Consider the following 27,994-nt stretch of genomic DNA (forward strand, 5'->3'; position numbering starts at 1 on the left):
ATTTTTCTAATAATTACGGATACATTCCCTTTGCTTTTGACCTTCTTAACAAGGCCATTTGCATCACAGATTCACCATGAAGTGAGAACCGCGGGCTTATGTAACTGCATGAAAGATGACCTGTTCCTCTGCGGTGACACTCAGGTGGAAACAGGAGCGGGGCGCCCGGGCGCTCTCTGGGGAAGCATCAAGGAGGTGGAATTTGTGCTGTGCCGGGAGAGGAGGAGGAGGAGGAGGAGGAGGAGGAGGAGGAGGAGGAGGACGGGCGTTGTGTGGCAGCAGCAGCAGGAAGTTTGGGCCGCAGGACATTCCTCCCGCGCCGCTGCCCTACGCCCGGCGGGCGTGTCCCGGGGCTCGGCCGAGCTCGGCACCGCGGGGCTCACCTGGCTGGTGTCAGGTTCCCGCTGGGACCCGGCAGCGCTCCCAGCTCGGACTGTGCTCACCAGCAGCGGAAAATACCCCTGGACATCTCCGTTTCCTGCTGCTGGGAAGAAGCGATGAAGGGAGTCGAGAAGTTCTGGTTTCTCTTTCTCCTGGTGGATTTTTTAATTTCAGTCCACACCACGGAGGCAATGTCTGTGATGGCCTCTCTCACTTTATTCTATTTCAACAGCACCAGCAACACGACTGCGTTTGAGCACTGTGAATGTGGCCTGTATGGCTTTAATTCTCCTTACCTTGGTGCTCAGGGGGTGGTGGGCATTCCAGTATCTGCTGATCGTTATGCCTGCGACAAAAATACCAACTTCACTGTCATGAAAGCACCGTGGATAGCCCTGATTGAAAGAGGCAATTGCAGTTTTGCTGAAAAAATTCAGGTGGCAACCAGAAAGGGTGCAACAGCGGCCGTGATCTATAATTCACGGGGCAAAGGCAACAAAACCCTCCTGATGGCGCATCAAGGTGAGTGAAAGGGTGCAGGCACTCTGTCTTTTCTTCCTCTGAAGCTGGGTTCAGGGCACCACAGCCAGGCTCTGAGGAATCAGGGGTGTTTTTGGGTGATTGTTGTTCTGATCAAGAGATTCAATTAGAAAAATAACATGTTATGCAATTTAAGTCTTGACTTCCGTGCTTAGTCAGCAAGACCCTGCTGATACGTTCTGATAGCTGCAGTGCAGGCAAAGGGCTGAGTGTCTGAAGTTAGTCCTGGTTCTTACCTGTACAAGTTGCAAATTAATTTAGACAGTGATGAGGAGCAACACTTAGTGGTTGTTTTGAAGGCACCAGGGTATTTTTCAAGGTGAGAGGACACAAATGAACCTACAGGTGTCTGCAGCATAGGTATGTGCTTTGCAGATTGCAACATAGATCTTCTCTTTTTCCCCTGAATTTTCCTAATTCTGAGAGTCAGGAAGTTCTCAGTGTGAGATATGTGGCTTCAAATAGGTACAACTATCACGTGTGGATTTTAAAATGTATCAGCTGTGCTGGGGATTCCCAGCCACCTGACCCACTCCTCACTGGCCCAGAGGATGCACAGGGACGGCTGCTCCCTTGCAACTGTCTTCCCTGCCAAACCAAGCAAGGCTGGTTGAGCTTCTCCTCAATCACCACCCTTCCTTCCATCACCCATCCTTCTCAGGGCTGCTCTCAAAGCATTCTTCGCATTTCTTCATTTGTGCTTTTTAATCATATGATATACTGTAATGCATGCATGTGTAAGAGACTGTGGCTAAGCCTAATGCTCAAAATCCCCAGATCTGTATGACATTTTGTATTCTGAGAAGGTTCCAACATTTGGCTTTGGTTCAGTTTTGTTTGCGTGAAAATGCTAGAGCTAAACATCCTTAAAGTTTTGTAGGCATTTTAGTCTGAGCAGATTGGCTGCTCTTGAGTGCATAAAGCTTGGTTGTATTTTCAGAGGTGTGTTAAGTTTTTCTCTGCCCCTACATGTAACAGGTTTCAAAACAAAAGCACTCTCTGATTGCTTATGGATTTACTTCTCATTATAGCTGGAGTTACTACTGTTGAAATAAGTTGTCTACTTAGATGTGGAATGGGAAAATGAAGGTTTAGGTTAGGACAAAAGTGTTCACTTAGTAAGCAATATTGATCTTGAGCAAACTGCTTCATCTGCTCTTCGTTACTTTGTTCTTCACGCTGATATTGCAGGAGCAAAACCAAACCAACCTCCCTGTGATACTGAACTGCCAAAACCTGTAGCTGCTGTGCTGGCAGGGTGGATGCTGTTGGAGGGGTTGGTTTTGAAGCACCTTTTGAAGGCTGGCTGGGGAGTGGGCTGGTTCCAAAGCCCCTGTCCCCAGGAGGGATTCAAAGCAGAGCTGGGTTTAGCCGTGTAATGCTCAGTGTGCTGCTCTTAGCACAGGGAAGGGAAAGGCAATGGGCACCACAGACAGATGACACATTCTGGTTATCAGGCACACAGGCCCAGAATCAGCCCAAAGTCTGGGGCAAAAACTGAGTGGTGCTGACTCGTATGAGAAAGGGTTGAACTCTATGTTTACACTAGTTTTGTTGGTGCTTGCATAGGCAGCAGCTGATCTTAGGTCATGTAATCACTGCCCAGGAATATTGCTTTCTCAGTGATGGGCTCTCACCCAGAGCTCCAGCCTGTACGTAATGATGTGGGTGTTTGGGATGTGTTTGAAAGGCTCCCAGGGCTGGGGGTGATTCCCGCAGAGCAGCTGATAGGAGGCAAGGCCTCTCAGTCAAAAGAGTGTCTCTCTGGAGAAGAGCTAAAAATGTTCTTTCTCATGTTATTTTCCTTTGTTAATTCCCTGGCAGGGCTCTACAGCTTTTCATACTCGTGGTTGCAATGACTCTGCCAGCACTCTGCACTGTGTGATGCAGGACAACTTGGCAAAAGTGTGTAAGTGCTGGAGCAAGGGACTGGTGCATACAAACTGGCTGCCCCAAAAATAACTGCAGGGCCTTGGAGAAACAGGACTTTTTATTGTGAGTTCCATATATCAAATAATAATTAATGATGTAAACACAAGTAATATAGAAGTACAAAAAGGGGTTGCAGTTTGAAGTGGAAGGTTTGTAGCATCTGTCAAATGATCGGGACAGCAATGGCCAGTCCAGAGAGGGAACAGTGCCAAACCAGAATTTCGTAAGACAAGATCAGTCAGGACTGACACTATGCTGCTGAGTATTCAGCAAACATGAATTCAGCTGCTGGAAGCAGGCTGGCTCACGGCTGAGCACCTTGTGCTGGTGCCGCTGTGTCTCCGGGCTGCTGTGGAGTGTCAGGAGATCGGCATCTTCCAGGAGTCCCGCTGCCCACCCCCGCTGCTCCGTCCACCGCGGGCATGGGGCGGGCTGGGGGAGGAAGCCGCTGTGCCGGGACGAGATGGAGGAGGTGACCGCCCTCCCTGGGTGGCATGCGGGGCATCACCCATCACCCCGAGAGGTGATGTCAGGAGGAGCCATCAGGTTTGAGAGGTGGCCCCGGCGGGTGACCCTCCGCATCCCCTCGGGAGAAAGATGGGTTGGTGGCGCACTGGGCAGAACACAGCGAGGGGGACGCCCGGGTGCGGAACTTCCCGGGCAGCGGTGGGGATCCGTCCCGGCGGGGTTCCGCGGCGGCGGGCGGTGCCGTGCGGTGATGTGCGGTGCCGTGCGGTGCGATGGCGCCGTGCTGTGGTGCGGTACCGTGCAGTGCGGTGGTGCGGTGCCGTGTGGCGCGGTTCGGTGGTGCCGTGCGGTGCCGTGCCGTGCGGTTCGGTGGTTCTCTGGTGCCGTGCGGTGGTTCTCTGGTGCGGTGCGGTGCCGTGCGATGCCGTGTGGTGGTTCTCTGGTGCCGTGCGGTGGTTCGGTGGTGCGGTGCGGTGCCGTGCGGTGCGGTTCGGTGGTTGTCTGGTGCCGTGCGGTGGTTCTCTGGTGCGGTGCGGTGCCGTGCCGTGCGGTGGTTCGGTGGTGCCGTGCGGTGCGGTTCGGTGGTTGTCTGGTGCGGTTCGGTGGTTCTCTGGTGCGGTTCGGTGCCGTGCGGTGGTTCGGTGGTGCGGTGCGGTGCCGTGCGGTGGTTCGGTGGTGCGGTGCGGTGCCGTGCGGTGCCGTGTGGTGGTTCTCTGGTGCGGTGCGGTGCCGTGCCGTGCGGTGGTTCGGTGGTGCCGTGCGGTGCGGTTCGGTGGTTCTCTGGTGCGGTTCGGTGGTTCTCTGGTGCGGTTCGGTGGTTCTCTGGTGCGGTTCGGTGGTTCTCTGGTGCCGTGCGGTGCGGTTCGGTGGTTCTCTGGTGCGGTTCGGTGGTTCTCTGGTGCGGTTCGGTGGTTCTCTGGTGCGGTGCCGTGCCGTGCGGTGGTTCGGTGGTGCCGTGCGGTGCGGTTCGGTGGTTTTCTGGTGCCGTGCAGTGCGGTTCGGTGGTTCTCTGGTGCCGTGCGGTGCCGTGCGGTGCCGTGTGGTGCCGTGTGGTGGTTCTCTGGTGCGGTTCGGTGGTTCTCTGGTGCGGTTCGGTGGTTCTCTGGTGCGGTGCGGTGCGGTTCGGTGGTTCTCTGGTGCGGTTCGGTGGTTCTCTGGTGCGGTTCGGTGGTTCTCTGGTGCGGTGCGGTGCCGTGCGCTGTTTCGGTGTTGCGCGGCCCCGCGCCGTGCTGGGGGCGGGCCGTGGCGGGGGCGGCCCCGCTCCGCCCCCGGCAGCCGCGGCGGCGGCTTTAGGCGGCCGGGCCGGGCCGGGCCGTGCTGGGATGCCGTCGGGGGCCGCGCTGCTGGCGCTGGCCGCGTTGCTTTGCGCCGTCCCGCCGCCCGGTCCCCGCGGGGCGGCGGCGGCAGCGGCGTGGACCGCCTGGCTGAACGTGTCGTGGGAGAACGGCGTGGACCGCAACCGGAGCGGCTGGGAGGCGGGCGAGAGCGGCCTGTACGGGCTGGACTCGCCGCTGCAGCCGGCCGAGGGGCTGCTGGTGCTGCCCGACAGCCCCGACGCCTTCAATGCCTGCAGCGCGCTCACCAACTTCAGCGGGGCCCCCGCGGGCGCCCCGGGCTGGCTCGCCCTCATCGAGCGCGGCGGCGGCTGCTCCTTCGCCGACAAGATCCGCCTGGCCGCCCGGCGCGGCGCCGCCGCCGCCGTCATCTACAACTACCGCGGCACCGGCAACGAGGTGCTGCCCATGTCCCACCACGGTGAGCGCCGGGGGCGGCGGGGGCTCGCACGGAGAGCGGTCCGCGCTGGGACCGGCCCTCCCCTCCCTCCCTCCCGTGTCGGGGCTGCGGAGCGGGGCGCATCCCGGCGCGGCTCCTCGGCAGCAGCGGCAATGTCGCTGCTTCTCCGCACCACGGGAGTTTCTGCCCGGACTGGCCAGCGCTGTTTCGGGCGCTGATGATGTTGTTTTTTCTCTGATTAATGAGTAACCGTGTCCGAAATCTGCGGTTGCTGCTGGGGCTGAGGACGACTGGGCTCCGGCCGGACTGGGCCGGGCCCTGGGTTTCTGGCCTGAGCCTGTAGTCGCCAGAGGTGATGGATGCTGAGGTTTTTAATGCCTGTTAAAACTGTGAAGTTCATTATGGGCTGTAAAGTAGACTGGGTTTCCATGCTCAGGTGCTGTTTCTCCCTATGCCCTGCACACTAACCAGCTCAGACAGAAGCGAAGTATGACACTTTTCTGTAGGTAACTTTTCAGCAGCAAAATGCCTCTTCTAATGCAAATAGCTGAAGGTCTTTATTTTCCAGTTTTCACCGGCTGATAACAGAGCTCCTCTTCTCTTGCTATAGAAAGTTCCCTACTTAGTGGAAGGTTTTTCCTGACCTGCACATCTTTCAAATGAAGAATGAGATTTGGCTGTGTTTTAGGCTAATGTTACCTGAGAAACAGACCTAGGCTAAAAGCTGTGTAAATGCCTTCTGGTGACAGCACAAGAAGGTGTCCTGTGTGTGACAGGGTGAGTGGCTTTGGTGACTGTCCAGCTGTTGGACAGATACGCACGCTCATGGGTGTGTTGGAGTTCTGTCAAGTGATACTGCTTTGGGAAACCCCATCTTCTGGAGAGAAATTGAACAATGAAAATGAATACTGTGTCTTAAAGCTCTGAGTGATTTGAAATATAATTATATCCGTGCAGCAATCCTCTTAGAAGGTTTGGAGAGCATTTCTGTTAGCAGTGGTGTTTTGGTGAGACAAGAAAACAGTAGCTGCCTCTGGAGGTTTGCTGTCTTAATGAGCTGTAGGGCTGTTGCTAACTCTGCTTTAAGAATTCAAAACATACAGTCTGGATAGGCTCTGGCCTTTCTGAGGCAAGGCTTTCTTATGTAATCAAATCATCAGCTGACAAATGCTATTGAGATCTGACTATTGCTGGGCGAGTTCCTCCTGCTGAACTGACAGAGCGTCCCTGCCCTGAGCCCTGTTCACTCTGTGCCTGCCTAATCCTGCAGCTCTTGGAGGAGCCGGGGTAGGTCACTGCTGAACCTGTTCTTGAGGGGAAGGACCATGTGCTCCTGCCCCTCCTCCATCCTGGCTGCTGGGAGACTTACAGCATCTTAACCTTGCTGGGAGCTGCCTCTCAAAATGAGCCACAGGCTCTTGGCAGGGTTTGCTCCAAGAGGAGCTTTCTCCTTTCCTATGATGTCCTTAAGCTTTCTGCTGAGGCATTTATGTCAGAGTGGCTCTAACTGTCCAGATTATTCTGCATGATGGGATGGATACTCGAGGGTATGTTGAAACTTCCCAGCTGAACTGCACAGCTCAGACAAATAGGACAGGGATTCCTTGGAGAAGACAGCTTCTGTCAAACCATTTCTTTCATCTGCCTGAGTCTTCCTTGCCATGTCATAACACAGTTAAGCTAAGCTAGGTTTGGGCTAAGCTTGTTGCTGCTGTTGCTTTTATTGCTTGTCCTTGTTCTAGTCCCTCACTTTCTTTCCTGTTCCACCCTTCCTTTTCTTATTCTCTGGACTTGAGTTCTTTTTCTATCCTTGTGTCTGTCTGCAAGATCCTGTTCTTGGCCCTTCCCATAGCAATGCTCTTCCTTCTGCTTAGGGGGCTTTGGTGGCCCACTGTGCTTGGGCCACCCCTGCCTCTGCCCCTGCTGGGGGCCAGTGCTCTCTGGTCCAATTGGACAAACATTGCAGGCTTTGAACACGGCACGGCCAAGATGGAGCAAGCTACAATCATCAGCCTCATTTGGTTTGGCAGGTGCAGGCTCTCCCTGTGTCATGCTGAGGAGCTCAGCCTACAGCACTACCCCTCAGACTTGGGAGGCAAGAGCTGGTCATGCTGCCCTTTGCTGAGCTGTGCTTTGGGATGGCTCCCCTCTCCTGGCCTCCTTGGTGGCACTGGGTGCTCTGACTCTCCTGGGGCCGGGGGAAGGTGGCCGTGCCCATTGAATGGACTTTGTGCAGCTACAACTCCCACCATGTCTGTACTGGCTGTAGCTGTGCCAGTGGTGACTTTGCAATCTGGGTTTCCTACTTGGCTTCATTTCTGCTCTGACTGGGGCCATATGCCATCAAACACTTCCTCCAAGCTGAGGCAGTGGGAAGTAGCAAGAGATGGCTTTGCTGGGGTGAGGGGAATTAGACCAGCAGTACTGAGTACTCCCCTTGCACCCGTGGAGCATGAAGCTGTCACCTGCGTGGCTTTTGAAGAAGCTTTTTTGTTTTGAGACTGTATTTGCAGCAGTTTGTCCTAGTCATCCTGTTTCCAGAGACTTTTTTTCTTATAATCATCATGTTTAGTCTGATGAATTCTTCATTGCATCAGTGCTCCATATAACCTTTTGGTGTTCCAACTTAAAAAAAAAAAAGAAACAACAAAAACTACCCGACAAAAGCAAATCACTCTGGCAATTAAAACAACAGAATTCAGTGACTAGCCAAATCAGATATGATCAAATCCTGCCTAATCATCTCTAACACATAGAATGTGAAGAATTTAATGGGGTCCAAAGTAAAATTTACTTTGTGGTTTATAAGCACAAACCTATATCAATTAGCAAACTTGAGTTTTAGCTGTGCACATTTTAAGATGGTACCGCTCTGTGTCAGGCTGAGCAGGGTTTCAAAGTACAGTTCTGTGTGCTCATAATTGCACCTCTCTCTAATCTCTATTGACCTTCTGAAAAAGACATTTGATTGGAGAAAACCAGCAGCATGTGGGGAAAAAAGTGCAGGGCAAGAGTTGGTTTGTGTTAAAGGTGGATCTTGCCTTAAGGTAGAACCAAGCTGTGAGGTGGCTTTGGCTTGAGGGCATGGTGGTGCCCGTGGGAAGCATTCTTTGGTGTTCAGTATTTCCTTGCAGCTGGTGAAGGATTCTTTGCAGATCAGAAAGCAACTGTGATAATTTTCTTTGGTTTCTCTCTTATGGTGTAACTCTAGACTTGAGAAGCTCATCACCTGATCTGCAGAGGGCTTATTCTGGGGGAACACAACTAAGTGATTCTGCCTCAAGCAGGAACAGTGTGAGTCGGGCGAGCAAGATCTGGTTTGAGTGTAAACATGCATCAGTGGGCAAAAGGGGAAGGAAAGGTTAAATATGTAGCACTGCTACTTAATTCTGCAGGAATTTCACTGAGGTGAAGCCTTACCTCTGTATGCTTGGAGAGAACAGTGTATAGCAGAAGTGTCTAGTTGTGCTCCACTGCTTTTTGTGAGGAGGTATGATGTTCAGAAACAAGCTAAAACTTTGCCAAGGAATTAAAAGGCTGTTGCGAGCTGTAACACTGTTAAAGATTGAGTCAGAATTGTAATCCCGAGGCAGGCTGTGCTGAGACTTTGGAAGCCTTGTGTAAACAAATAGTGCACCTCTCTGCAGTGAATGAAGACTTGTGCTGAGAACATCTGAGGAGAGGAATGAGGATGGAGGATCTAATTAGAGACACTTCCTCTCTTATGTTCCTTGGCCACGGTCAGATGAGCCTCTTACAGATCATTAAGCCTTTCCTACAGTTCCTTTTTTGAGAAGGACCTTGCATGCATCTGCTGTGCCTGGATGGTATTTGCAGACTGTGGTGTCTGGAGATTGTAGTTCTTTGCATCTGAGAGAGCTTTTTGATGTGTATGTCCTGAACTTTGTCTTTATGTGCTGAAACTCCTGGCTTGGTTCTCCTGGCTGCCTGGTTTAGAATAAATTAATGCCACAGCTGTAGTGGCATTCAGATAAGCAGCTGTAGCATGTGGGTCTGGCTGGGGACCCTGATCTCCCACCCTGAGGGGATGGTGGGGTGTGACAGTGACTGGGGCTGCCCCCAGCACGACAGTCTGTGAGCAAACAGGAGGGGCATTGAGGAACTGGATGAGACTAGCTGGTGCTCTTGACAGCTTCTGGTCCCCTGCTCTTGCTCTTTACAATGTAATTTAGGTACCTTTATGCTATGAAAAACTGCAGGGTAGGCATCATCCCTTAGGTTGCTTGGAATAGTGAAGTGCCCTTGCACTTCAGGTTTACTGGGCTGCTGAAATGTGAAGGGATGAATTAAAATCCTAAGTGACAGCTGTGGTAGCAAGGCTTCATTGTGAGGGACATTGTGTCACTGGAACAATGACAGTGCTTCTTTGCCTCCAGCCTTGAATGTGCTGGTGAGCACACAGCAGCCAGCTCAGCACAGTTCCCCACTGTGTCCAGTGTGACCTGTCATCTTTTCACAGACAGATGCTTTCTGGCTGCAACTGTGCCTATTTACATAATTTTACCATTAGCTTCCTCAAACTCACTTCTTCCCAGTGAACACTTAGCATGTGGGGAGTGAGGGGTATTAGTGGTGAGCTCATTCTCATTCAGAGAGGGTGAGAAATGTATTTACTAAATCAAAACTGCTGAAAACTGTTGAGTAAACTCACCAAAGAATTTTCATTATGAATTTTGCTTGCTGTTTCTCCAGGAGGTTTAGATGTTGTTTGCTAGATTGAATGGTGGTACTTTAGTCTTGCAGGCACTGCTGACTAAACAGCATGTGAAGAGAGCTGTTCTACAAGATCTCATTCATTTCTGTGCCCTTGAAAAATGTTACTGTCCTGGCTGCTGTTTTAGAGGATGATTTCATGTTGCAAATGTTCTAAGATCTGGGGGATGGGAGCATCTATGTAAGACTCTAAGGCTCAAAAGAGAGTGGGGGTGAGAAAAAAAGGGTTGGTAAATGTTGGATTCACTTGACAAATAACACTATTTAAACCGAGTGCAGGATGGTTTCTACGTCTTGTATTCCACTGTGCTGCCATTCAGGGAGGCCTGGACAGGCTGGAGAGCTGGGCAGAGAAAAGCCTAATGAAGTTTAGCAAGGGTGTGCACCTGGGGAGGAATACCCCCATACAGGCTGGGGCTGATCTGCTGGAAAGCGCTCTGTGAAGAAGACCCCACATATCCTGGTGGGCTCCTGTCCACGGCCAGCAGTGTGTTCCTGTGGCCAGGAAAGCCAGTGGGATTCTGGGGTGCATTAGAAGAGGTAAGGGAGGTGGTCCTGCCCCTCTAATTTGCCCTGGTGAGGCCTCATCTGGAGTTCTGTGTGCAGATCTGGGCTCCTTGGTTCAAGACAGACATGGAATACTGCAAGTCCAGAGAAGGCCTGTGAAGATGATGAGGGACTGGAGCATCTGTCATACAATCAAAGGTTGAGTGAGCTGGGGCTATTTAGGCTGGAGGTGAGAAGACTGAGAGGGGATCTCATCAGGGCACTCAAATGTGTTAAGGGTGGGTGCCAGGAGGATGGCACCAGACTCTTCAGTGGTGTCCAGAACAGGACAAGGGACAGTGGGCACAAACTGAAACAGAGAAAGTTCCATCTGAATAGGAAGAGAAACATCTTTAGTGTGAGGGTGGCTGAACACTGGAACAGATTGCCCAGGGAGGTTGTGGAGTTTCCCTCACTGGAGATATTCAAAACCTGTATAGATGTGATCCTGTGCAACCTGCTCTGGGTGACCCTGCTTTAGCAGGGTGTTGAACTAGATGATCTCCAGAGGTACCTTCCCACCCCAGCCATTCCATGATTTTGTGTGAGTGCATGCCCCTGTATGTGGAGAGGCTTGTGTGTTTAGGAGGAAGGGATCAGACATAGTGTCATATGTCAAGTAAAGCCAGCTGAAAGTACAATTAATTAAGCTTAGTAATAGTAAGTGTAATAGTGTGATGGAAAAGGCAGTTCAGTCAAACAGTTTAGATCATAAGAGGCTGTAGCTTTAAATAACTGCAAAATAACCTGAATGTAAGATATTTTTTTATCTTGGTGCCAAGTAATGCTTGTGCAGAATATGCAAAGCAGGGGAAGAAGGAACAAGCCTACAATGTCAGCTTATCCAGGCCTATATTGCTCCTGAACTATGAGTTCAATTACCCTCCCCTCTTGCAAAGGGGAGAGCTTATCACAGGGCAATAAAGGTGTTTCCTCTGACAGTGTCTGGGATGGAGGATGACTGTGGGCATGAGCATATTCCTGATGAGATTTTGCCTTGTTCGTGGGGATGACAGCAATCAGCACTTTATTTTTTTATCACTGTACCACGGATGAGAGCAGAGCTGGCCTGCAGGGTCTGGTTTCAGTGTCTGAGGCCAGGGAGAGCCCTCGTGTCCCTGAGTGGGGTGTGCTGCTGAGACTTGCTGGCTTTAATGTGCAGTGCTGGCCTGTCATCCGAGGTGAATTACGTAAGGTGGGTAACAGCAGCTCAGTCTGTGTGCGCTGTTAGTTTATTTTTCCTCCTACTGTAACAGATAACAGCAAGCTTGTACCAGCCTGTTTGATAGCCACCAGAAATCCCGTTCCTTACTATTTGAGTACAGTGAGATAAGCAATCTTCAAGACATTGTGTTTTTGCTTTTTCCAAACATGAGAGATAGGCTATCAGCTACTCCTCTTACATGCCTGAGGAGCCAGGTGTGCTAAACTGGTACGAAATGGTTGGAGTGTAAACTGACAGTGTCCTTCGTGTTAAAGAACAGGAGATAGCTTGATTTCCTAATGCCTTTTTTGCTGATGGTGGGGTTGGAGGGGTGCCAGGGGAATACCTCTAGCTCCTTTGGCATAAGAAACAACTGTTACTGCTCTGTGCTGCAAGCACCGTATCTTGTAGATAAAAACAATGATCCAGACACCAAGGCTGGAGTTTTATTTCATCTCCTGAAAGAACCTTCAGATAGCATTTCTGCTCTGGTGCTGTGGTTAAGGAGAACCTGTTCATTCTTTGAGAATTCAAACTCCAAAGTCTGCACTTTCCTTCTCTTTTTATTTTTTATAAATATATGAAACTTCAAAATTAAAAGTAATTTCTTCCATTCTGCCTTTTCTGAGCAGGTGGCTTATGTGGTTGCCAGCTGGGGCTGGAAATGGACTGGTGATCCCACCAGCAGCAAGAATGAGGTGGGGGTATTCCCAAGTGGAGTGCTGGGAACACTGGGGTGAGCTGTGCTGGTCCTGGGGAGAAGCAGTGTGGCTGTGCCATAGCAGAGGCACTGTTTGCACAAGGTGCTCTCTGGACAGGGTGCAGCAATACGGGTAAAACTGGGGCACTTAATTTCACTGATTAAAGATGAGGCAAAAAAGGGGCACTGATTAAAGATGAGGCAAAACTTCTGACTTTGAGAAAGCTGGGGGGGAAAAAAATGATGGTAATCCAGAATGCTGGAGGCTGTGTGTGGCATGCTAGTTTCTTCCTTGTTCTGAAACAACTTGCCTACTTAGCATGTTTTATACCTTGTTTCTTAAAAATGCCCTCAAAACTATTGCCTTCCTCTCATATTTTCACTAAATTGTGTTGTAGCTCTGTTGTCTGTTTCCAAAGAGAAAAAGAGTCCATCAGTTTTACATCCTGTTCTTGGTAAATGGTGATAGAATTAGAGAGGTTTGGCTCTTGCTGTCCAAGAGGAAAGATCTATGGAATTTTCCCAAAGTTACACTGAGGCTTTTAAACCAAAATGAAGGAGTCTTTCATAACTTAATTGAAGCTGAATTTGTTTGTTTTAAACAATACAAAATGGTTGCAATGCCTGAATGAGCTGAGAAATTGGTTTTGAGTGAGGGTAGAGGAAATTACTTGGTATTCTTGAGTTGGCTTTGGTCAGTGGATTTGTTTGGCCTTGAGGTCTGTACCTTGCCTTGATGTGTTTTAATGCATTAATAGATTGTGATTGTATTGCTAAAAGTGGGCATTTTTAAGGTGCAGATTAGGTACCATTGATTCTAAATATTATGGGGCAAGTGTTCTCCAGGCCCTAAAGCTTGCTTGGTTCAGGATAGCACTAGCACACAAAACTGTAGCACTGGATTACAATAATCACCTTAAATGAATGTGAAAAGGCAGGTGTGTACTGGGCAAAAGTTAATGCCCCCCTTGCACATCTGGTTTCTCTACTGAATTGTCGAAGCTGTAGCTTCATGTTTAGGAGCAGAAGTGTACTGGCAGAACAAGTGAAATCTTTGCAGGGCAGAGTTTTGTGCAGGTATTTTAATACCACTATAAATAGCTGCATCTGCACTCTACATCTAAGCCAAACTGTTCCAGGAAGGTGAAACTTTGATCCCAGTCATGCCTGCTCCTTGTGGGCCCAGCGTGCTGTGCCCCAGCACTTCCCTGCCCCAAACCATTGGGGTTTGTGTGCTGCATCAACCCATTGCCCTCAGACCAGCTGCTGCCTTACAGTTTGGGAGGTGCCCAAAGAGGCAGGTTGTGTTTTCCTAAAGAGTTGAGTAACTTTCCCTCTCCAGTTTCACAGGAAATGGGGAAGGAAAGAGGCTGGGCAATGTTTAACTGAACAGGTCTCGCTTCTGTTCTGTTTAGCAATGAGCCCATCTCGGCTAAACAGGCAGCAGATTAATTTCACCTTCTAGTGTCCCTTAAAAACTGTTCCAGAAGCTTCAGCTGAACCACAGAAGCTGACACCTGGGCAAAGAACTTGGGCTTCTGTGAGGTTTTCCCTGTGCACGGCTGGCTTCCCTCTGCTTTGCTGGAGTCTGGGTGTGGAAAAGCTTGAGAGCAGCTGCTGTGCTTGAGGGACCTCTGCAGATGTCCCCTTGTGCTGGTTTGACAGCAAACCAGTGAGAGATCCCAAGTCAGAACTACAATTTAATAGGAACATTAAAATGAAATGCAGTAGTACAAAGGCACTGACAGAATCAGGATACAACCTGGCACTCTGTGGGTCAGGGTGGTGGCAGCAGTCCCACTAAATGGTGGCTGCAGCCCTCCTGCAGTGACAGCTGTGGTTCTGTTGGAGCAGCGATCCTATAAAGGGTGGAGTTTTCCTCTGAAGGCCCAGTGGTGGTGCAGATGGGTCTGGCCTTCCTCTGGGAATCCAGTGGGCACAGGCTGGCTGTGGTGCTCCAAGTCTCAGATTCTATCCAGGTAGGAGTGCTTGGCTCCTCCCCCAGCTGGAACATCTCACCCTGGGATGCTGAAACTTTCTCAGTCATGCAGTGAGACACAATGGCCCATTAGTAGAAAATATCTCCTGGAGGAAGGATGGGTGGTGGAGGAGATGAAGAGCACTGCCCCACCTGGTTTTAACAGCTGGTAATAGAATACATACTTTTGATTACATCTCTCATTGCAACCTAAGACACCCCTCAAATACCTTGTTTCCTGCATGATGGCCAAGCCCTGTCAGGAGCCTCTGTCGAGGCTGGTGGTCTCAAGGCCACCATAACATGTTTCAGCAGCTGTCATAATGGGACCCAGGTAGCAGCTCAGGAAGTGTTGGGTGGGGGTGTTCCTCTTGCTTTGTTGTAGAAGCACAGAAGTTGTCACAAACATGTGCTGATGGAAATGGCCACTCACTTCTGCCCTTGTGCCAGTGTCAGAGCCACCAGCTGGCCACTCACATGTGTTAATCTAAAGCAGAGCTGAAATTGCAACAGGAATCTCTAGGGTTGAGAAGTGTCAGTGAGGATTAAAGCTGTGATCTGATGACATCTTGTGAACTATGCACTCTGAAACGTAAATGGAATATGTTTCTTTCTTTAAGGGTAAAACTTTTTCATAAAGTATGGCTTAGTTGCTGGACTGGTTTTGCAGCCTGTTGGTGACATTTCATTAATAGGAATTGCTATTCTGTATCTTGTGTTGTGCATGTGTGGTTACAAGATAGATTTACTGTGTGACATACAGAAATATAGGGGAATAGGGCTTTTTTTCTTTTTTTAGCAGGCTTTTTATTTTCTCATTGTTGCAGCCTGTTCTTCCACACTTTCTTCCATGCTTATGAAAGCAAGTCTCAGCTTCTGACTTCTTTGCTTGCTGCTAACACCTGACTCCAGTTCATTTTATATGTGATGTATAAGCCCTAGTTCATCCTTAAGAGTAGTTGCAGTCTGGGAGACTTATTTTTTCTCTTCTCTGTGTGATTTTGTTTCCTTTACGAGGAGCTTTCTGAATAAAATACGAGTTTTGTCCCACTGAGGAAAGTTGCTTGCTGTGTTGGATCACAAGCACTATGTGAACAAGCTGGAAAACTAATAAACACTTTCTCTAATGACAGCCTTGGTGGTTTAACACCAATCCTAGGGTTTTTTGGTAGCTGAAAATTGAATAACTTTCAGCAGAGGGAAATAACTTGAGTAACTCAGCAAAGGGAAAAACAATTGGTCTTCCCATTAAAGAGTGTTTGGCCGGGGGTTAGCTAAAAATAGCACTTTGTAACAGTCTTTGTTCTGCCCCTATGCAATGTCTGTTGTGAATGTTCTGCAGGTGATGGTTTAATGCAGTGAGACTCCTGATTAGCTGGTCTCAAATCTGCTTTTCTTCTATTTAGTTTAGAGAGAGCAGTGATAATTTACTCATCACCCGTTCTCCCTTTTTTTCCTCTCTTAAGAGCTTCTCTGTTATATTGGGACTTTCTAATGTTTCTGTGAACGGTATCAAGTGTCCTCAAGCCCTTGCATGTCACTGAAAGGAAACCAGTTTGTTTGACTGGAGTTGCTTGAAATTTCTTCCTACCTTAAACACCTTGGTTCCTCTAACTTGTTGTAGTGTTCAATTAAGCCAATAAACCCTGTTGTTAAAATCAGGATGGCATTTGGCATCTTGCTCCCAACTGTTTAAAAGCAGAGCACATCTCCCTTCATATTTGCTTCCCTCCGAATCTGCAGTAGAAACTCATAAAAACAGACTTCACAATGCAATTTCCCTCAATAATTTCTCTATTGCCTCTGAAAATACAGAAGTGAAGGGTGATCTATGTCTTTGATTGCTCAGTGTCTGAGGAAGTACTTGAAAGTACTGTCAAATTTAGAAAGGAGGTGCTAAGAAGCAGCAGTGGAGCAGGGGGGGAGTTGGATCCATTACGGGAGCAATCCCTATACAGATATCACAATCCCCAGTGACTTTACTCTGTAGATGATTTATTTTTAGCTTCATGTAGTTCAAAGGCATGCTAAAATGTAAATCACCAAAGTGTTGTGTCTAAAATAGGACAGTCTGTGTCCTATATAGGAGTGAGGAATGCTGTGGAGGCGAGTGAATCCTAAACGTGGTTCGCTTACGCCGCTCATAGGTAATGGGGCACACTTCCAGCTGGACAAACACACAGTGATGACACTTGTTCCATCAGCTCATATTAAATCTATAAATACTATTTAGAAACTTCCCACAGCCATTTCTTTAGCACTTGAAGCAGGACATCAAAGACAACGCCTCTGATACAGTGCCTGGGAACTGAGCATGGATTCCTCTGTTTTGCAGGTGCTGAAAAGATTGTTGCAATTATGATTGGCAACCTGAAAGGCATGGAGATCCTGCACCGGATTCAGAGCGGCTTGAAAGTCACCATGGTCATCGAAGTGGGCAAAAAGCGCAGTCTTTCCATGAATATCTTCACCATCCTCTTCATCTCTGTGTCATTTTTTGTTGTGGCAGCAGCAACTGTGGGCTGCTATGTCTCTTACTCTGCTCGAAGACTCATTATGGCAAGGGCCCAGTCCAGGGAGCAGGTGAGTTTGTGCCATTGCTTTTTTTATACCCCTATCCCTCCATGGTGTGGATCTTGAGATTTGTAAGTTTGGGCTAAATACCAGAATTACTGAATTTATTTGATCTTTAAAATGCTAAGAGATACATCTTTGCACAGCTTAAAACTTTCCTAAAGGATAGCCAAGAGTAAAATGCTTAGAGGAAAGTTGATTGTGCTCAGCTGTGTTTCCTGCAAATATTCCCTGAACTGCAGTGTAGCCCTAATGCTGATGTAGTGGCAGCCGTGAGAGACCTAAACTGCTTTTAGCTGACCCTCATCCTTCCCACATAGCACTGCCTATGTGCTTGCCATAACAGGAGATGTGACTGGAAGTGTGTCTGCAAAATGGGGCATGACTTTAGCTACAGGTTGGGAGGCTGCTGCTTGTTGAAAGCTGCTTTCTGACTGAAAGCTTTCTGAGAATTACAGTGACAGACTCAAGGCTGGAAATATTGGAAGTTGTCATCTGCCTGTGAGATGTAGCATTGCCACTCCTGGATGAAATGTGGAGTTGTCTCTAACCTGATGCTGTTCTCTTGCTGACATTTGTGGATAGAGATAAATCCCCTCTTTCAATACTCTGCCATCTACCTTAGTCTCACAGCTCTATTTAATAATGCTAAATAAATCTAAGCAGGAAAATCTGGGTGCCCTATGCACTGTTCATTAAATCAAATTTAAGCATTTCCTGCTTTGAAAGTACTTAAGAGTGCAAGTGTGAGCTATAAGGCTTTCAAGAAACTGCAGATGTTATTAATGCCTCAGTGATAGCTGGTACTGGGAAAATCCCTCTGCTTAGCTAGAAGTCGTGGGTTCCATGTGCACAAGGAGCTTATTGCAGATTAAAAAAATAACACTGATAAATGACATGCTAGTTCCACACGATTTCAGCAGAACTGAAATCAAGGCACCCCAGGAAGTGCTTTGTAGAGTACAAGAATATAAGAAAACGTCTCTGCTGTCAGGGCATAAAAATATACTATTCTGTGAAGATGAAACTCAAAGATAATCCAGAATTGTTTTCAATAGTTTTTATACCCTGGCATCTCAGACTGACCTCACAGTGATTAGGTAAGTAAAGGATAACAAGAAAATGCTTGTTAGTTCAGGTGAACTAGTAAAAGGTGATGTTACCATGTGCCCTGTTAGCTGCTGATTGGATTTTAGCGTAGATCCAGAGTTTGAGAGTTTTAAGTGTTTTGGCTCCAGAAGATACTGAATATTAGTCAAACAACTTCCTGGCTTGTATGGTACATCCTGGTGGCTTTCCTGTTGCCATTCAGCCCTTTGAAAACCCAGATTGCTTGGACTTGAGTGAATACTGAAAAAAGCCAGTCATGGCAGCTTCTGATCCAAGTGAAAAGAGAAGTTTAGTAGTGCATCTGTCTTAATCTAACAGTTAAACCAGAGTAGTTCTTTCCTCTTGAGCAAGCTACACTGTGCAACCTGCTAGTTCCTTCTTGAATGCATCTCTTCTTCTGGGCTTGAAATTCAAGTCTCCACCTCTGCAGTCTCTTCCTGCATTGGGAGGTCAGTGAGCAGGGAGGTGGAAAATTGAGGCAAGTGTGGTAGGTGGCTTTCTACCTTTCTAGTCATTGGAGTACTGACAAATTCCGTTCTCAATATAGTAACCTTTCTTAATAGAGAAAAATGACCCATGATGTTATCTATGGCCTGGTTTCTAATTTCAGCTCAAGTCTTTGCTTCCTTTGATTTCATGAAGATTATATGTTGCAGCTGAGAAATTACCTAATTAATGGCTTTGGTAGAGGCAAATTGCTCAACTTACAACAATTCAAAACTGCTTTGATGGCAATAGTTACCTGTGGCTCCCTGTGGGGAAGAACTTCCTTAGCTTACAGGAGAAAAGGAGTTCCCAACCTCCTCAGAGCTGTCTGGGCTGCACTGCCATGACTGTGCTCACAGGGTGCCAGGAAGGTACCCTTATGCAGAAAGGGCTGGAGGTAAAATTGGCAGCTTGAACAAGGAAGACTTAGGACTGAGTGACTACAAACCTAATTTTCCCATTTAAGTACCTTACTACATCAAGGTAAGGATGCCAGAGCCTGGATAGGAGCTAGGACCTGACCTGTTTTGTAATATCTTTATTCTATTTTCTCAACTTTGCTATTTATTCTAGCTTTTTCTGTGCTGGGGCTTTACAGTTCTAACATAATTAATGTTTCACATTCTCTTGAAAAACCTGGCTTCACAAAATGCTTTGACATTCCAAGCTCGAGTATCCTGGTGGACTATTCAACATAAAGCTTCTTCTGCAACCTTTCTCCATCCCCTGGAGGGGTGTTCTGCTATACTTGCCAAAATCAATGTTAAAGGTGACTTTGTCATTGATGCATTTAACGAGGAGCAATTAAACTGGTGCCCATGCAAAACTTAAAATATTGTTTCAAGTAAATTATTAACAGTGCAGCCAGTTGGGTCCTGTCTAATGTGCTTGGCCTGACTAGATGTGTAGATGAGATACTGTCTGTGGGAGTACATTCCTAGAAAGTTTAGTTTTCAGTTAATAACAAGTAGTGGTGACAGTTCTGGCCATGTATGAGAAGTACTTGTATTGCTGCATTCCTGCTCAGTTGATGTTACCACATTTGCTGCTCAGACTTTTGGGGGCCTCGGTAAGCAGCAGTATGTGGCTGCTGCTCTGTGGCTTCAGTCTCAAACCTTGACAAGGGCAACATCATTTCAAAGTTAACCATAAGTGACATACAGAAACACATGTTGATGTCTTCAGCAGAACTTGACAAACTTGCAAGGAAACCTCAGTAGTTCTTGTTTCTAAACAAATGTGCATGTCTTCACCCTTCACTTGTGGATTGTGTGTCTCTTCCTTGATAGTTGCTAGTAGCTGCCAGCTATTAAACTCTTAAAGCATGCACATGGATACTCTTATCTTAGGGCACAAACCCAATACTAGTACGAAAATGGCTCATTTTGTGCTAGGACTATTTGGCAGGGTCCCAGGGGGAATGTATAAATCAACTTGTTTGCTATTAACTGCTTTAGCACAAGGAATCTTACGCAGACTTGAATGGCCAGTCCTTGCAAGATTGTTAGGTGTCAGCAACAGCCCTGGTCCCACTTGTCCTTCTGTACATGTGCACTTGGAAAAGTTTCATGAAGCTGAGCTAAAATGCCTAAGGAGATGGAATGCTAGAAAGCCAACAGCATGGGGCTCCTGCATGGAGCAGTGGAATTGGAAAGAGGGTTTTTGGTTAAACTTGAGTCTGGTCTGTCTCTGAGGTAAGCATTGTGGTGGGGATGATGCTGCCAGAGCTGCCTGAAGTGCAGCGGGCAGGGAGAGGACAGTCCTGTTCTTTGAGTCGGTGAGACAGCAACAACCTGTGACCTTTACACACAGCTTGGCTCCTGGGCAATTCCAGGTACTGCAGTGACAGCTGGACAGCAACAGTTGCCAGGCAAGCTGTAAAGCAGTGGATGCAGAGGAATAGTTCAGGGTGTATTGGTGCTAAGTGGGCTGATTGGTAAAGAATCTTTCGCTTCTCATTAGAATGTTTGTGGTAGGAAGGTGTCCTAAAGCGAGTATAACAAAACAATTGATTGTTGAACTCCGTGTTCAGTCTTCTGTACCAAATCAGTTTGAAAGCTTCTGTTTGTTTTGGCTGGGTCTAATGTGATCAAGGTATTATCTTGCATCTTCTCAAACTAGAAAACCCTTATAATTCCTGTGCTTTGTGAAAAGGTTAGCTACAACCAGAGCAGATGTAAGTGCCATCTTGGTGTGTCATCCAGTCAGGAACTGCATCAGAATGTCCCAAAACTCAGTTTCATGTTGTCTCCAAATAGTATGGTCATGTTTACTTGGCTTATTTTAATAACATCTGGGTTTTAAAACTGTTGCTTGCTTGCAGTAGGCACCTGGGTAGGTATTAGTAAATTAATAGAAAAATGGCTGTGTCTGACCAGGACTGCTTTGTGTCACAGCGGCGGCTGAGGGCCAGGGCTAAGAAGGCCATTGAACAGATGCAGCTGCGCACCCTGAAGGAAGGAGACAAGGTAGGACTGACCCTGTCATCTCCCCTGCACTACTGCACAGCCTTTGCATGAAACCTGGGGAGTTCCCTAGCACTGCAGCAGGATGCAGAAGTTTCTCTGAGCCTGTAACTCTTGGTGGCAGAGACAGTTCCTCTTTCAGACCAGGTCCTTTTCCAGGCCTCAAGACTTATATTCATATAAATCACATTGTTTTGTTATTTTGTTAGCTGCTTGCTTGTAGTCTTGCTGATGTGAGAGGACCTAATTGCTGACATAAATGCTTAAACATAAACTAGTATCTAATCAGCTTCCCTAGCTGCTCTTGTAACTAAAACTGGAGGCAGCAGTTTCTAAACCTCTACACTAGTGCCTCCAGTAATCCAATAATGGTTTCAGATGGAATTCTAAACCATGGGTTTAAACTTTCAATGCTTCTTTTGAAGTGTCAGCTTGACTGTGACTAATCCACGGGGTGTATTTATATAAGGTTATATTTGGGAGCATCATGGATGACACTAGCTAGACCCCTACATAAAGTAAATCTGACTGGAGTTCAGAGGAAGCTTTCAAAGTGTGTTAAAGCTGTAACTTCATTTCACTGCTTTAGGAAACTGGTCCAGATGGAGATTCCTGTGTTGTGTGCTTTGAGCAGTACAAGCCGAATGATGTAATGCGTGTTCTGACTTGCAAGTAAGTTGTCTTCCAAACTGGCCCTTTATCCAAAACTCTGCCATGTTTGTTAACAAACTTTCATCAAGTTGTTGTGAGGTGAGATATATTGAATATCTATAAAAAAAAATGTTTTAAACCACAAAAAATGTGTGAATACACAACAGTAGTGTGCCCCAATGGCCTGTGTTCATCACTTCCCCTGTGAGAGGATTGGCACACATAATTTGGCAGACCACAGTGTCTCTCAGTGGGATGCCAGGACTTTTTAAGGATTTCTTCCTTTGCTGGTGTATAAGAATTTTGCCACTAACTTGAGGGTAATTGGCAAAATGTTGCCTGTTTCTTGTCCCTTAAATTACTGTTTACTAAGAGGGTTGTGTTTTCTGCTAAATTTATTAAAACATGCTGGCTTTTGTAGTTTAGAAGAAAGCATTTCTATTCTTGTATGCATCCTCTGAGAGACCAAAATAGAGCTATAGCAGTTTATTTTTCTACAGTTCTCTCCTGTGTTATCTCACTGCTGTGTTGCTGTGGAAGCCCAGTAGCGAAGCACTAAGGATTTAATGTGATTGCTCCGAAGGTGAGCAATGAAGCTGCCTCAGGGCTTAAAGAAACTTGTTCTGTGGGATTTCCCCCTTTGCCTGCTGACTGGGACTGCTCTTGCCAAGCTTCTAAAATCAGAGGGTTGCCACATGAACTGCCTGAACTGTGCAAAGGAAGAGGTGTCATGACCCTCAGGGAGGGTTACAAAAAGTACTTGGAAACATTTTGATGTAGGAAAATGAAATTCTGAAGAATGGAAAAACAGGTAGCTGTTGTGTGCTGAGCAGTGCTGGCAAACACTGGCAAATCTCAGCTGGTGTTACCTGTGCACCAGGTTACAGTTTTGCAAAGGCTTTCTCTGCTCCCAGGCAGTAGGACCTCTAAGCTGTTTTGTTAATACAAAATTGGTCTGCTAAAGTGTTATCAACCAACTCCCTTGATCTAATACTTAATATTTAAAAAAAAAAACCAAACTGAATAACCTTTCAGGCATGTATGTTAATGATTACCCAGTTGTCTTGTCATGTTTATGCTTGTGGGTAGTTTTGTTCAGTAATGGACTAAGTGCCATGAGTACAGAAATTTGTAGACAGGCTCCAAACACTTTGCCTGATAGGAGACCTGACTTCTCATTCATTTCCTATAAACCCTGCTAATCTTGGTATGAACCTGCAAACAAAGCATGACTAATTTGGGTAAGAGTGGAGTAACATCTTTGATTGTGTTCTTTATACACAAATTTACTGCATTTGCTCTGAGACTGCTTTTACATACATTTGTGATGTTTCCTTCCTCTGTGGCCCAAATGTAGCTCTCAGAGGCACGCTAGCTTAAAATGACTCATGGACTTGATAATCTTCACAAATGGTGATATCTGCCAGTATCAACCATATTAAATTCTCCCTCATGTGAGTTATAAGCTAATATTTACTGCAAGAACATGCTTGATTTTGGTGGTTGACCTCAGTACTGAGACCCTACTTGCTGAAAGCATTTAACTGTATCTATGAAAGAACCAATCAAAGGAATGTTCCTATGAATCACATTGATGGTATCTGAGTCCCTGGGGTGTGGGTATTTGCCAAGGGCATTCTTGCCCAGAGAGTCAAACTGAAGCCATTTATGGTTGCAGAGGTTCACAAGTCCAGTATTAAGTTCAAGGACTTAAAATAGTCAGGTATCTAGAAAGTTTCAGGTTTTATACTAAACATGACATTGGTACAGCTGGAAGGAAGTGCCGATTATGTGAGCTGAATTGGAGAATCCTTGGATCCTGCTGGAGTGTTGGCTGCTGAGCACTGGATGTGGTGATCTTTGTACTTACCTCATAATAAGGTTGATTAATACTGAGAAGTGCTTGTTTGTTTTGCTGTTTCAATTCAAGATGAGGGAACAGGCAGATCACAGGATTTCAAGTCATCCTTCTAAATCTGTGGCCTAATTTAAACCCATTGTGGAACTGAATGTCTTAATAGAAGCACACATTTGCATCTGTGATGGCTGAGCTATTTTTACCTTCTTGAGTGTACAGCCTGCCAAATATCTGTTTGGAATACACAGTGATTGCACAGACACAGTAGATGGGTGGGAGTACAGTTTATCTTGAGGACATAATTCTGTGAGATGATTTGCCTGTGTAATTACAACAGAAACAAATGCTGTTTAGTTGTCTACATCTGCATGATAGAAGTTAACCTTAAAGCTGAGGCTGAGATGTCAATAGTTGTATAATTTAAATTATCAGCTGGGGATGTATTGTGCACAGTTTTGGAAAAACCGCTTTAGACTGTTTAGGTGTAGCAAAAATGTTAATGCTGAATTCTAGCAAGTTGTATCAGGATACTAATAGGCACAAACCAGCTACAGGTTGAAAGATCCATAACTTTCAGCTGAAACTTGTGGCGAAATAAGGTCATCTATTCTAGAAGGAATAAACTCTTGGTGTTACAAAAGGGTCCTTCATAGCTGGCACATGAGCAATCTCCCTAGTATGAAACCTAACCTGTTGGCTTCTTCCCCCAGCCATGTCTTCCACAAGACCTGTATTGACCCCTGGCTTCTGGAGCATGGGACATGTCCTCTGTGCAAATGTGACATCCTCAAAGTGTTGGGTGTTGAGGTAAGCCAGCAGCCTGCTGTGGTGGCAGCTGCCAATCGCAGTGTTACACTGGTGTCGTGGCCACACCTTGAGCTTTTTCATTTTGCCTCTAGAGTGCAGGTGATAAGCACAGGTGTGCCATGTCTGTGGCCAGATGCTATAGGAATAATTGTGGTTTCCCTTTTAGGGAAGCCTGCAGCTGACCTGGTGTGAGTTGGTATCACCTAAAGGCTTGGGCAGAATGTCAGCCAGAGCTGACTCATGCCTGACTGAAGAATCACTCTTAACTCTTGTGCATACAGCTAAGAGTGTTTCTCAAATCTTCTGGCAGACTTTGATAACTCATACTGTCCTTGAAACCAGCTTCTCTTACTTGCTCAGTACCTGGAGCCCTTGAAAAGTGACTGTGCTAGCATGTACAACATTTCTGGAACTGCATGATTTTCTAAGCTACATCAGTTTTTGATGTGTTCTGTAATTGCTCATTGTTGCAAGTGCCAGAGGAAGATGCTGTTGCTAGTGCCTGATGCTGCCTGGACCAGCTAAAATGTAAGCCAGAGTTTGTCTGGGGGAGGCAGATCTGCACTGAGTAGAAGGAAAACTCTTTTCCTGATACTGGGCAAAAATGCAGAAGCTGTGTCTGAACTTCCCACTCAACTAGGCAGTAACTGTTTTTCACCTCTGCACCTTTGATAACAACAGAGCATTTATTCTATTTCATGTTTTTCCTTCTGTGTAAAAGTGCTCTGGACTCAGTCCTTGCTGGCATTGTTCTTCCAGAAAGATGCACCCTCCTGCCAAGCTGTAATTTAACCATTTTCTCTTTTTTTCACAAAGATGGATGTAGAACCACAGTCTGAGCCTGTGCAAGCCCCAGGATCCAGTGGCCAAAGACCTCTATCCACTGTCACTATAGTTAATGAAGAGGACAATCTTAGTGAAACAGCATCATCTGGATATGATTCTGTACAGGGACCAGATGAATCTGCTCAGGAGGCACAGGCACCATCAGAAAGTATGTCTACTGTTTCATCTGCCTTGCTAGATCATTTGCACTTGGCTGCTAGGCTGTGAATTAGGGGGAGTTGCCTTCATAGCATCTCATGGGGCTAGAATACTTTATTTTTCAGGGTTATCTTAATCTTTTTGTTTTAGCCCTTAGCTCTGACACTTGGTCTTTGTTTCCAAGTGAAACACAACCTTAATGTGAATTAAAAGCCAAAGTCTGTGAAAGAATAGTTCAAAGTCAGAGGCTTAATACTTCAAGAGCAAAGAGATTTTTCCAAAGATGTCCCTTATCCCTTTGTCTCTTTGGAGATTTCATTTGGATGAGTGTTGCTTTGCTACTAGATCTGTCTGCTTTAAGTAGTAATTTAGAAAAAACTTGCGGGGAGTCAGTCTTGCTCTAGCTTAGATGGTGCAAGATAGAGAAGACAGATACTTCAATTGAATTTCAGATTTGCCCAGGCTGAGTCATCCTTGAATGCTTTAGAGAGTGTTAATTTGTAAAGAATATCAGATTTTCCAACTACTTTATCTTTTTGAACAAGAGCAAACAAATTGAAAATGTCTTTTTAGTGCTCAGCTTTTCCAACACATACTCAGTGTTGCTGTTGGCTTTAAAAATTAAAAGGTTGCAGGTAAACAAAAGAAAGTAACTATCACCTGAATTGTGGCATGGTCTTAGGAAGGGGATGCTCTATTTCCCATGGGAAGCCTAGCTGATGGGAAAATTTGGAATTTGCTGCTGCCTCCTGCAGGACAGTTTGCAGCAAGTGGTGTGTGTTTGGGAGTGCCCTGTTGAAGCACCCCAGTAGAGAAGAGGACACTTCCTATGAGCTAAGCATCAGAAATTGAAATTGCATCCCTCTAAGCAACTCAAGGCATGCTGGGTCATTCCATTACATGGGTCATTCTCATGTATTCTCACTTGAAGTGGGAAGGACACACAGGGACATCAGCCAGACAAGGTTAGTCTGTAGGGAGAGGGCCTTCTCCAAATCAGCACAGGCCCCCCTCAGTTTACCCTGAGCCTGGACTCTAGGAGTTGCTCTTGATGCCTGCCTTCAGCAGCCTTAAGATACAAGACCTGCTAATATCCTCCTAGTTGGATTCTGTAGCTTTCTGTGGCTTATGCACACAACTTCATCTTGCTCAGCACTGCTGACCCGAGCAGCATCTCCACAAAGGACAGGCAATGGCAAGAATGGGCTCCCAAACTAACAAGGGGCAGCAGGAGAGAGGCAGTTGGAACATGGCCTTGGATTTCCATCTCTGCAGGAAAATGCAGTTGAACTTGTGCAAGTCAAGTTTGTGTGGTTTGGTTTGGGACGGTAATGCTTGGCTGTGGCACTTTCTAACTTGTCTTGACTTGCTTTTCTTCTGGACAGATGACAACACGCATCCTGTGAGTGAAGAGTCCCAGCCCTCCACTGTGACTGTCCTTTCACATGGTGACAACCCAGGTTTTGAGGGAGATGAAACACAAGTTTGTGAAAGCAGAATTGTTTGTGAAGTCACGTTCTAAGAACATGCCCAGCCACGTGGTGCAAGCCTTCTGCAAGGAGCTGCCTACTGCCATTCCATATAAACCAAAAGTTGCAAGACTGTTGCAGAAAATACTGCATTGGCAATGTTTAGATAAATAGACTTGTCCAAATCGTAATTGTATTGTTTGCCTTTCTTAAAACTGTTTCCCACAGGAGTCTTAACACTCTCCAGATAAAGCTGTCTTAAATGTAAAGAAAACCAGCAGATTTTAACTAAAACAAAAATTCCATCTTCAGCAAAGCTTCTCTACCATGTTTGAGTTGTTTAAGTGAGATTTTCTACGTCATAATTGTCTCCATGGGGAATTGTTTTGAATTGGGTTTTTTGTTGTTTGTTATTTTCATTCAAGTGGATTTTCATTGTAAACAAATTAATTTTGATCTGTTCTAATACATATTTATGAGACAGTTTTGTTTAAAGCAACATGACATTTAATGTTTCATGCACTATTTGATAGGAGAAAGTGCAAACTAATGCTTGTCAAACTGGATTTTGTCCACAGTGTCTTTGGTTCTCTAGTAACCGACTGATTCTCTACCTCTCAACTCCAGCCTGCCAACCACACATTCCTAAAGGGGAAGAAAAAAGAGCTGCAAGCTGACAGGCCAAATCTGACTTGTTGCAAAGGGAACAACTGCAGGAACTTTTCAAACCTTGTTAATGTTAGTTTGTTAGTCTGAAAGATCCTCAAGTGATTCGAGGAGCTATAACCATCTCTAGCACCAGCAATATGCCATAGTCCTGGCTTTGTGCAAGTCTGGGATGACTTCAGGAAAGACTCAGCTGAAGAAAAGATAGGTTCTTATGAAAGGATCTGCTGTGTTTTGTTCAGAAATGATCCAGTCTCTGAAAAATACTGGACTGTTGCTGTACATTGTCTTGCTCAAGTGCACAAGCTGCAGGGAGAACCGATGTCCTGTGAGTGTCACAGGGGTTGGAGAAACTGTCCTCTGTGTGGAGTTGAGATGGGATCAAGTAGGAACACTGTGTGCCTCAATAGTGACTTGGCCTTGTCCAGTAAAGGTAACCAAGGACATCTTATAAATGCACTTTATTTTTTTACCTCTGCATCTTTGACTAGTTTCTATTGTTTAGTAGGAGTTTGTCTTAGAGCCTCCAATAAATAACTTAAGAATCTGGGGGGAAAAGCAATGCATTTTCTTAGCTATAGTACAAATGAAATGGTTGTAAATATTTCATAATTTGTATTGAATTTGAATATGTAAATGTAAATAAAACACTATTTTTGATGATCCTGACTGACATAAAATATTACCAGCTCTCATGGAAGCAGATG

At 46.4% G+C, this 27,994-nt stretch overlaps 1 protein-coding gene across 2 annotated transcripts; it reads left to right on the forward strand.

Annotated features, from left to right (window-relative positions):
• Positions 1-301: 301 nt before the first annotated feature.
• RNF128 (ring finger protein 128) lies at positions 302-27,950 on the forward strand. Of its 2 annotated transcripts, none has more exons than XM_031504801.2 (7): positions 302-903; positions 16,553-16,800; positions 20,784-20,855; positions 21,442-21,524; positions 24,072-24,168; positions 24,985-25,162; positions 26,538-27,950. In XM_031504801.2, the coding sequence occupies exons 1-7, from the start codon at positions 498-500 to the stop codon at positions 26,672-26,674; spliced, it is 1,221 nt and encodes a 406-aa protein (XP_031360661.1). In that variant the 5' UTR covers positions 302-497; the 3' UTR covers positions 26,675-27,950. The 2 variants fall into 2 exon arrangements, with proteins under 2 accessions (XP_031360661.1, XP_031360660.1); XM_031504800.2 differs by lacking the exon at positions 302-903 and adding an exon at positions 4,644-5,076.
• The last annotated feature ends 44 nt before the right edge of the window (positions 27,951-27,994 follow it).

Source organism: Lonchura striata, chromosome 14, assembly GCF_046129695.1.
Source record: "Lonchura striata isolate bLonStr1 chromosome 14, bLonStr1.mat, whole genome shotgun sequence".
In the NCBI taxonomy this organism is placed as follows: Eukaryota; Metazoa; Chordata; class Aves; order Passeriformes; family Estrildidae; genus Lonchura; species Lonchura striata.

Excerpts from the sequence above, each read along its gene's own strand:
- RNF128 (XM_031504800.2), top strand. The coding sequence starts at position 4,644 with ATGCCGTCGGGGGCCGCGCTGCTGGCGCTGGCCGCGTTGCTTTGCGCC. Across the intron at positions 16,801-20,783 it reads GGGCCCAGTCCAGGGAGCAG|CGGCGGCTGAGGGCCAGGGC; the intron begins GTGAGTTTGTGC and ends TTTGTGTCACAG. Across the intron at positions 20,856-21,441 it reads CCCTGAAGGAAGGAGACAAG|GAAACTGGTCCAGATGGAGA; the intron begins GTAGGACTGACC and ends TCACTGCTTTAG.